Genomic DNA, 10,376 nt, shown 5'->3' on the forward strand with positions numbered 1-10,376 from the left:
GCTGCTTCAACACTAACTGCTGTTACTGAAACCACGCCTTCTTTCTTTGTGTGCACATTTGGGCGGCATTATGCAAATATTTCCACATAGTGAGGTAGATATGTGGGGGCGTGTTAGAACGAGCCGTTTTAGGGGGGCGTGGCAGAGTCTTAACTTTGATAAAGAATATCTCTTTGGTTTTGAGACTTTAGTCTTTGCAACTTCAGGGATCTTATCTATGCACAATCAGCTTGTAACACTCTAAAGAGAAAGGAAAACTTGAAATCGCATCATATGACCCCTTTAAGTCCACGAGACCGTAGGGTGTCCCATTCGTCATTTTAGCTTTCAGAAGGGTGCTCACGAGCGCCCCCTTTGGGGCCCGCTATGCACCCTCGATGCGCACTTCTGCCGAGCCCACACTCTGGGGCGAGCTCAGCAGCAGACTTCTACTCGACAGTCAAAGTGGCATTACGTCACGAAAGTGTGAACTCAGAGGAACACCGCGAGGGTTTAGGGTGTGATTTGGGACAGGGCCTCTGTTTTTGATTTGCTCTGTGTGACTCCGCCCAATGCCAATTCACCCAATAGTATTTCTACACCCAGGGTTGCCACTTGGCGGAAAACAGCATATCGCAGCTATGGAAGCCAGCAAACGAACTGCGTCAGAGATCACAGATTCTACTTGAACTAAAAAGGCATCCATCTAAAAAGTTTTATGACCAGAGGCATATTAAAACACGGATAAATCTACTCTACAACTTACAGGGTGTAAGGCTCATCGTCTTCCATTGTCAATTGTCCCTTCGCAAAGATTCGTCACCCTTAGTTACTGTTGCTACGTCCAACAAGCCATGGCACTCTCACACCACACATCATGTTATCACGCAGTGAAAAATACATTGTGGAGCAAAGAGGAAACAACGCACCGTCAGATAAGACAGAGCAGGTTACGTCTGGAATGAAAGTCTCGGCGTTCAAATTTTGTAATTTTGCAATAAATTCAAACAATAAATACTATTTTGTGGCTCTTTAATGTGTCATGACAGATTGCTGTAGTGCCTCAGTTCAAGCAGCACGTGAACCGATAATCTCTTCCTCTTTACTAGTTACTAGAAATAAACAAGAATGAACATCAGAAGGAATCTTGTTTCAACCTTGGAAAGACATCCATTTTTCAAGTTCAAGTCCACCGACGTTAATCTACTCTACTATCTGGTTTGTTTGTCGGACAAAATGGCAGATTCGGCATTATGATTGAGTGTCCTCAATCTGGCAACCCGCGTGAGCTTTGAGTCTGAGGCCACACCCACACGAAGCCAGAGCTTTCCCTATCCAATCTTTTTTTACCTCGTTCTAAAAAAAAAAATTCCGTAAACACAGCATCGTCTCAAGAAATATCTGCGTACACACGAAACCACTGAAACCGACTCAAAACGATGTAGTATACATGCCAGACCAGTATGTGTCGCTGTAATTCTGCCACTGAGATGCACTAAAAATGGAGAAAACGAATTGGAGCATGTGCATAAACCTTGCACGCTGTATACAAATATTTTTGCTTTAGTAATTTTTGATTTTGCTTTAGTAAAGCTAATAGGCTCAGTAGCTTCTGCAGCACAAACACAAGCTTGTAGTCCACCGTTGTTGCTGTTGTTGCTGTTACGCGATGTAGCGGTGTCTGACTAGGGTTGAGACGTGGGGTGATGACATCATCGTTTCACAAAATATACAGATTGGCTATACACACGAAAACACAAGGGTGTTGTTTTCAGATTTATCCACTCTGCGACCCGGTTTCTAAAAATAGCGGATTCAGGCTCCAAAAACACCGGATCCGTCTGGATGAAATGCCGATACGACAGAACATTTTACGTATACAGCTAAACGCGCGTCTACATGTGGGCGGGCCTGAGGAGGAGGAGTGGGTGGGAGAAACAATATTTTGAATTTGGACTGCAGTACCCATTTCAACCGCTAGCTGTCAATATTACATACTGCACCTTTAAAGCCATATCAGTTTAAACTTCTGATATACTGTTGTTTTGAATGGTTACATCAAGCATGTCTCGTGAGCACTAAACTAAGTTGTCTTTCGCAGCTTATTGCACTTAAACTGTCAAATACACAAAAGGTTATGTATATGAAGGTAAACAGCTGGGAAAGAAATCGCATATAAATATTTGATCTATGTATTAAAGTGACAGCAGTGTAATATAAGTGCGTACTGCTGTCTATGCTGTTAATATGAATCAGAAAATGAAATTTATCTCTGCTGTAGCGAGGAGATAAACATGGCTGTGTACAGCTCACTCAGGGGAGGAGCTAAGCTAATAAGTAGATATAGTTACCAGTTGTGGGCGGGGCATGTGCCTGTGTGATGTCACATTGGAGTACATTCCTGAATGCTTATTTTGAGACTTCCAATTTAAGGGGAAAATATTTTTAACACATAATAGAGTGGATGTGTACATACACTGTGGAAACATAATTATGTTCAAAAACAATATAAAAGTGAATTTTGCATAATAGATCTCCAACATGCTATACCAAAAATATTAAAAAAAAAAAAATTATGTTCAATGAAACACAAATGGCAGCAGATTTTTAATTCATTTTTATATCAATCTATAGAGAGACATACAACTGAAATACAATGAGACCAATATGCCACAAAAAAGTTTATGCAGCGAGAGTTCAGACAATGAAATCAGTGTTGGTAAAAATCACAAAACAAGGCACGAAAAAATAAAAAAAGTTTTGTGTTTGCAAAATATAGTGCAATAACAATGTAATTTAATAAAACTACTCAAAATATTCTATATTAAAGCCTTAAAATGTAAAAAATAAAGATTGAAATAAATTCAAAAAGTAAAAAAAATATTAACAGCAAACATGAATAATACCAACAGCACAGAAACACTTTGGCAGAATATATTATTTTACCATCAGAAATTATCATCAGAAAACAATGATAATATATTCCAAATAAATTAATTCATAGGCAATACTGTTATCTAAAATCTTATATACATTTTTACAAAGGTGTATCAAAAGTATTTGTATGAAAACATATTTACACTTCGCATTCCATAATCACATTGCACACAGATTTAACTTTCACACCACAAATACATGCATTCTGAACGCATATATTAACATCTACACACACTCAGGATATTTAATGCTCCTCTCTTATGAGGGAGTCTTCATTTGAAATCCTAGAGCGATGCTCTTTATTATTAATGAGGTAACATCTGATCCCAGAATCTGTGAATGAACAGCTGGTCTTCCTGACCACCCTAATGAGAAAAAAAAAGTCATTTTGTCTGACAATTTATTCAAAGGATAGGACACCCAAGACACCCTCATAATATAAAGTATAAGGAAAAAAAGCTTCAGCGAGTAAATCTCACGAAACATGCTCAGGTCATTATTTCCCCAAAATCAAAAGAAATAAATAAAAAAAATATATGTTGCATAAATAAAACAAGGTGTGCTTTTAGGACCAATAAGATTTGTAAAATGTATTGCAAGATGTAAATTGCAAGATGGCCCTGGTAATTCTCATTTCCTTACTATGAAAACAATGTTTTTTGTTTTTAATTTAGTAATATTTAAAATTTAATTATTTACATTTAGTAAAATTTATCATTTATAAAATATAAAAGAAATATATATATATATATATATATATATATATATATATATATATATATATATATATATATATATATATATATATATATATATATATATATATATATATATATATATATATATATATATATATATATATATTGAATATTACATTTCATATATTTGTTGTTTGTTATTTGTTTTTTTTAATGATCTATCTATCTATCTATCTATCTATATATATAGATATATATAATAGTAGTAGTAAGATAATTTAATAATATTAAAGAAATATTTCTTGAGCAGCAAATCAGCATAGTTGAATGATTTCTAAAGGATCATGTGACTCTGAAGACTGGAGTAATGATGCTGAAAATTCAGATTTGCATCACCGGAATAAATTACATTTTATAAAATATTAAAATAGAAAACAGTTATTTTCAATTGTAATGTTATTTCACAATATTACAGTTTTTACTGTATTTTTTGACCGAATAAATGCAGCCTTGGTGAACATAAGAAACCTCTTTCAACAGTAGTGTGTAAATACAGTACATATTTCCCCATTTCAAAAGGCTTTTCTTTGTGCAAAATATTTTTTCTTTCTTTTCATTCTGGGGTGAAATGTGACTTTGGCATGTTTGGTGACCTGGACAACAATACTACTATCCCAACATTTGCTGACAATGCAGCCCTCTAAAAAATCTGTCTCTTACCAAAGCCCCTCTTTATGCATCACATCTTATGTTAATCTACATAATGTATTTGCACGCAGGATGCATTTTATGTTTTCATCATTTTTTCTCGACAGTGAATGCATTGTACACATAATGTCCTATTTCAATTATCATTGCTAAACTGAAATCCCTCAATGCTGACACTCTCTATTCCATCTCCCTGAGACAAAACGAAACATTCCCACAGCACATGACAGAAGAATGCAGAGGTACCCCGTGTTAAAAACAACCGCACGAACAAATGTCCAGCATTTGGAATGTGTGGCCTTTGAGAGTGTCTTTAAAGGTCGATACGTCTATTACAGTGAGGCATGAGCCCTAAATCTGTCTGCACATATGCCAGTCCAAAACACTTTTTTCCAATGTTAACGTGATTCTAATGTGTTTAGACGTTAACATAGTGCTTATGTAACCTTTAGCTCAGCGCCTGTAGCTATGCTAGACCCTTGGGGCGACTATCAGCTTATGTTCTTCCTGTTTCTCCGCTCAGAAGACAAACAACAACAGGAAAGTGAATGTACTGTAAGTAGGCGGCAAACCCGTTCAGCATGCAACAACTCCAATAACAGAAACAGATGTGTGAAACTGTGACATTTCATAAATTCCCACTGGTTTACGCCTAGCGAAACGCAGCTCGGTGTGAACCACAAGAGACCCCATGGTGCAACGTTCTCGCGCTGACCCTCGGTAACATCTATTCCAACTTGGTGTGATTACGCTAGGGTTTGCTCCACTAACCAGGGTACTCTGCCAATTTCAGTGTCTTGCCAAGTTGTAGCTGCAGTGCGGTGGAGCCCCACAGAGACCCGTCCGCAGCCTCACCAGACAGTCGTGTAATTTCAAGGACAATGGCTTTTCATTTGCATGCGAGTGATGAATATAGAATGTCTCTCTATAGAGTAAACACACCTATAAAAATGGGATAATATTGATGAAACGGACAAAACATATCAAATTTGTGAATATTGTACTGATATCTTTCTTTGTTGGGTGGGTTCTAAGTTGAAAACCTAAAATGTGTTTCCTCAAAGTGAATAATGAACATCCTAGTGTTAAGTACTGTTAAATTCAACATGAAACAACATTTTCAGCCCATTTTACTCTTATAATGGCATATGCAATTTGAATATTTAATGAGGAAAAAGGGTGGGACTTGATTTCATGCATTGGGAATTTAATGGATCATGAAGAGCGGTCTCCATATTAAAGTTGTTAGTGCCATCAGCCAAAAACAAATGTTTCAGAATCAGAGCAAGTTTTTGAAGACAAATGTTTTTTTCTTTGGAATCATATGCACAGATGAATCGCGTACAGTATGACCAAACAAGTGAATAAGTCCATTTTGATTTCATGTTAACGCCACTTGTGTTATTATGTTTGTAATGAGGCAACTGGTCAAAGATTATTAAAATAAAACAGTTATACTGTATAATATGTGATACAGGTAAACAGTTTTAGAAATGTGGCTCATTTTTTTAAACTACTTGAACTGTTTATACATTTTATCATTATTAAACAATTAAAAATAAAAAGTCATGACACCAAAAAAGCACATCTTTTAAAGACTAATGAGGAGTTGTTGTGATGCAGGTTTAGTTATTTTAAATTGTGTCCATGTTGTTATGTGATTTGTGTTGTTACTTGTGACTATGCTTGGTTTTATGTAATTTTATTGTGATATTGTGAAGCACTTTGGGCAACATGGTGTTGCATTAAACTGTGCTATATAAATAAACAAACAAACAAACCAAGCAGTTAAAATCGCTTGTTTGCCCTTGAGCCATCAAAGATCTACATTTGGAAGTGTTACTTTGTAATTGTGTCTAATTTTTTTTGTTAAGCCTATTAAAAGGTACTTTATGATGTAATATATTTAATTGAAATGGTAATAAATTGATTTCTGTCATGACAACTCTCATGTATGTACATGACAATGTTAATGTATTTGGTCTTGGCGGAATAGATCTGCTACGCTGCTGCTGCGGCAGAGCAAGTACCGAGACTTGCTACTGCCCATACATCCAAAACATGCTGCTGTAAGCATGTAAGAAATACTGCTGCTGCACATATAACACATATGAATAACCCCCATCTAGCATACATGAATCACCCCGTAGCAGATCTATACAGGTGGAGCTGGGGAAGGTGGAGGGTTTCTAAAGCAAGCTGCAACTGTTACGGCAAGCACTAGTCATATATTTGAATGTTGAGCAGCGAGCTCATTGGCTACCGATACAGGAGAGAACCAATCAGCTGCCATGTGACAATGATGTCGACAGGTAAGATTGAGCTAGACCTATCGGACTGCACCATCTAGAGTTTCATGCCAGAACTCTGTATTAATTCTAATTAATTGGTTAATTAGGTAACTTTGAAAACATGCCTGATAACTAAATGAAACAAAGCCATGTTAGTAATAAGGATCAAAAATTTTCTTTTCTCTCTGCAGCTTTAGCTAAAGTGCTGGACATTTCAGTTTCAATATTTAAGTAGTAAATTTAATACCAGTTACAGTGCTAGATTTGTCTGTGATTATAAGATAAATATAAATAATGCAGGTCTGAAAAGGCTTGCCCTGGTGGTTCCAACCAGCAATAAAATTATGCTTAAAATGGATCAAATGAATATGGGTCTGAAATGTCTAAACCTTTTGTTTAGTAATCAATCCAGCGTTTGCACTCCAGCAGACTTCTAAACCTGGGCATGTTAAGAATGATTCAGCTCACTAAATGCCATTCAGTTCCTGCATAGCTTGGCAGCCACGTGTCAGTCCTGCTCCCTGCGGTCACAGTATTTCCAGAGTCGTCCTCCCTTTCACTTAGTACTAGAGATGGTGGGCTGCTCTGTGTACCAGTGTGTGGCAGGGTCTGGTAAACCGGTCCCCAGAGGCAGAGCGATGAATGGCGGGCACGTCCCTGTGCCGACTGGTGTCATGCTGACCACGGGCCCAGGGTAAGGGTGGTGATGGCCAGCGAGCCTGTCAGTCCGTCCGATGTGAATCTCATCCTCCTCCGTCTCTCCTGTGGTTTTGCGGTAGACGGGGTTGTCGAAGTTCATGCTTTTGGTGCTGTTCCTCCTCCAGTTGCGGTAAACGAGGTAAACGCCGGCACACACCACTCCAAAGACCACTGTGGCAACAATAGGAACTGCATGTGTTTAACATACAGCCGTGAGGGGACATGTTAACACACGCTTGACTGGAGGTGGAATGACTGACAAGACAGCCAGTGTGACAAACAAAAACAGATAGACGGACAGACAGATAGGCAGACAGACAGACAGACAGACAGACAGACAGATAGACAGACAGATAGATAGATAGATAGATAGATAGATAGATAGATAGATAGATAGACAGACGGACAGTCAGACCAATAGATAGACATACAGGCAGATAGATAGATAGATAGATAGACGGACAGACAGACAGACAGACAGATATCTAGATAGATAGAGGTAAACAAGTGTAGAATTAAAAGAATAATTCACACAAATATAGCAATTCTGTCATTTACTCACCTTTATGTTGTTCTAATCTCTTCCGTGGAATACAAATGGAGAAGCTTAGTGTAATGTTCATGCTACTCTGTTCCTCAGAAAAAACTCTTACATAACTTCAAAAGATTTGAAGTACAGTATAGTGCATGAGTCGGATGAGACGGATCACTTTTATGGTGCTTTTTGTTATTTTTAAGCTCTTGTAGACTTCAGGTGTGAAAAAGAGCAGGATGAACATTCTACCTAACATCTCCTTTTGTGTTCCACAGAAGTCAGTCAGTCATACCGATACGAAACAACATGAGGGCGAGTATTGTAAATGATGACAGAATTGTTATTATTGGTGAACTGTTCCTTTAAATTGGCTGGATTGAAACTAATGATAGTAAAAGAGAACGTGAATAGCAGATGAAAACTGAAACAGAGCAAAAAGGGTTGATAGGGAATGAAGAATAAGGAAGAAGGGCAAAAACTCCATACAAACTGATCAGAGAAAATTATTATATGGCTCTCAGAAATCTTTGTATGCTGCTAAAAACCTAACATAATAAAAATCAAATAAATCATAACATCTGCTCTCTCTGCAATGCAGCAGGCTTGATGTTAGTCAGTTTTGTTGTAATATTACCAAGGGAGTTTCTTTCTTGGCTCACAAACACAATAAAGTCGAATTAATCTAAAGTCATTCAGACAGCACACACACAAACTACATCTCCATTCAGCTGAGTCTGCTGCCCTGGGCTCTCTCACCTTGTAGTTAGAGCATCGGTGAGCAACACTGGTGTCAAAATGTGCTCAAAATAGCACAGAGCAGGACCTTAGCGGCCCCAGAGAGGCAGATGATGTACATACCTATGGGAATTACAACTCCAAGCACTGCCACTGTCAGATTACGGCCAAGGAGAAACAACTCATTGCCAGCTGGAGGAAAATAAAAGAGAGGAGCATCATTTACACCTTCAGATACACCTTTGTTTAACATGTCTAGTCAAACAAGTTGATGTGGCTGATTGACCCTTCTCTATGCTGCCCAAAACAAAGTGACCAACTGCAGTTTGGTGACTGTTACTAGCATTAGATAGTGCAAGCTTTCAGGCTTTCTCAGTATGACCAAATGGATGAAAAGTTTGGAGGGAGGAGTATACAGTAGTATACAGTAGTTTAGGCCACATTATCATCTAATGCAGGGGTGTCAAACTTAATTAGGGTTGAATCTAAACTCTGCAGGGCTCCGGCCCTCCAGAAATTGAGTTTGACACCCCTGATCTAAAGGAACATTACAGTATGTAAAAACTGTTAAAACATTTGTACCAATCTTTAAACGAACATTTTGAAATCCTGGTGAACTTCTGGAGCCAAGCCACATGAATTACCTGCATGAGTTGTTTATAGGTTTATCTTTATCTTAATGCATTTCTGATAGACAGCATTGTTGATATCACAAATCATTACCATATCAGTTATCGGTCGATTTTGAATATTTAATTGTGCAGCTCATTTACCCTATTTTTTTCATTTACATCACCTCTGGTATCATCCAGTGTTATTTCAGTATAATAAAGATACTATTATAATTTTTATTAAAATTTTAAATTATTTAAAATATATATTTTCTCTCTTTAATTTTAGTGAACATTTTAGTAATTATGTTGTTTGATTTTGACATTTTTATTAGTTTTGTAAATATGTCTACATTGTTTTTTTTTTATTAATTTTTTATTTCAGTTTTAGTTATTTTAGTATAAGTTGAACTAAATGAAAATGAGAAATGTTGTCTTGAGAAATAGCTGAAATAAAATAATTTGAAGTTTATGGGTTTAGTTAACTATAATAACCCTTCTATCATCTAAAACTCAAAGTTAATCTTTCAAAAAACAATTTAATAATACTGTTAAATGCAGAGGCGTATCAATAGAGCAGGCAAGGCAGGCAATTGAGGGGGCCCCCGACAGCTGACCATCTGAACAATCGAAAATGTCATTATTAATATAACGGAGCAATACATCTGCATCCCCCCTGGGGGCCCCCTCTCGCGTTACGCTAGATGTGCTTGCTTTTTCCTCGTGATGCATCGGCCGCCGTTTTCAAACTGGCACAGCTACTCGTGCATTTGCTAATTTAAACATGAAGAGGACTTATCTGTCTGGCAGCCAGAAGCGGAAAAAAGCAAGAAGAGGAAGAAAAGAGGAAACATGACAGCGGTAAATGGAGATAAGACTGACTTAAGGATAATTATATGACAAACAAATGTTTTTGTTGTTAATTCCAGCTTATTTTCATTTATTTATTTGCAAGATGAATTACTGGTAATAGTCCAATTACTAATAGGGTTACTGGGAAACAGATTAGCTAGGGTTGCACTTAGCAGCAGCATATTATAGGTGGTACTGGGAAAGATGCGCACATCACCAGCGACACCGCTTGGCAAGTTTCGGTACCAGGGATGCAAACTTGTCACCTTTCGGTGAAATTCACCGTTTTGAATTCAAAATGGGTCATTTGTGTGATTCGTGTAGATCCGCT

The 10,376-nt window shown here is 37.3% G+C and overlaps 2 protein-coding genes across 2 annotated transcripts in view; one reads left to right on the forward strand and one right to left on the reverse strand.

Moving 5' to 3' along the window:
* LOC107722033 (KN motif and ankyrin repeat domain-containing protein 4-like) overlaps positions 1 to 5,856 on the forward strand; it is a 25,016-nt gene extending 19,160 nt beyond the window's left edge. Inside the window, exon 11 of the mRNA XM_016530265.1 lies at positions 4,846 to 5,856. Coding sequence (XP_016385751.1) covers positions 4,846 to 4,881 — 36 coding nt within the window. The 3' untranslated portion in view covers positions 4,882 to 5,856. The remainder of the gene's footprint in view (positions 1 to 4,845) is intronic.
* A 1,018-nt stretch (positions 5,857 to 6,874) lies between these two features.
* Positions 6,875 to 10,376, reverse strand: part of LOC107722362 (low-density lipoprotein receptor-related protein 8-like) — a 122,702-nt gene continuing 119,200 nt past the window's right edge. Inside the window, exons 16-17 of the mRNA XM_016530693.1 lie at positions 8,706 to 8,774; positions 6,875 to 7,501 (exon numbers count right to left, since the gene is read on the reverse strand). Of these exons, the coding sequence (XP_016386179.1) occupies positions 7,170 to 7,501; positions 8,706 to 8,774 (401 nt within the window). The 3' untranslated portion in view covers positions 6,875 to 7,169. The remainder of the gene's footprint in view (positions 7,502 to 8,705; positions 8,775 to 10,376) is intronic.

The sequence above is a fragment of the Sinocyclocheilus rhinocerous genome, unplaced genomic scaffold (genome assembly GCF_001515625.1).
Source record: "Sinocyclocheilus rhinocerous isolate Xijiao unplaced genomic scaffold, SAMN03320098_v1.1 scaffold161, whole genome shotgun sequence".
In the NCBI taxonomy this organism is placed as follows: Eukaryota; Metazoa; Chordata; class Actinopteri; order Cypriniformes; family Cyprinidae; genus Sinocyclocheilus; species Sinocyclocheilus rhinocerous.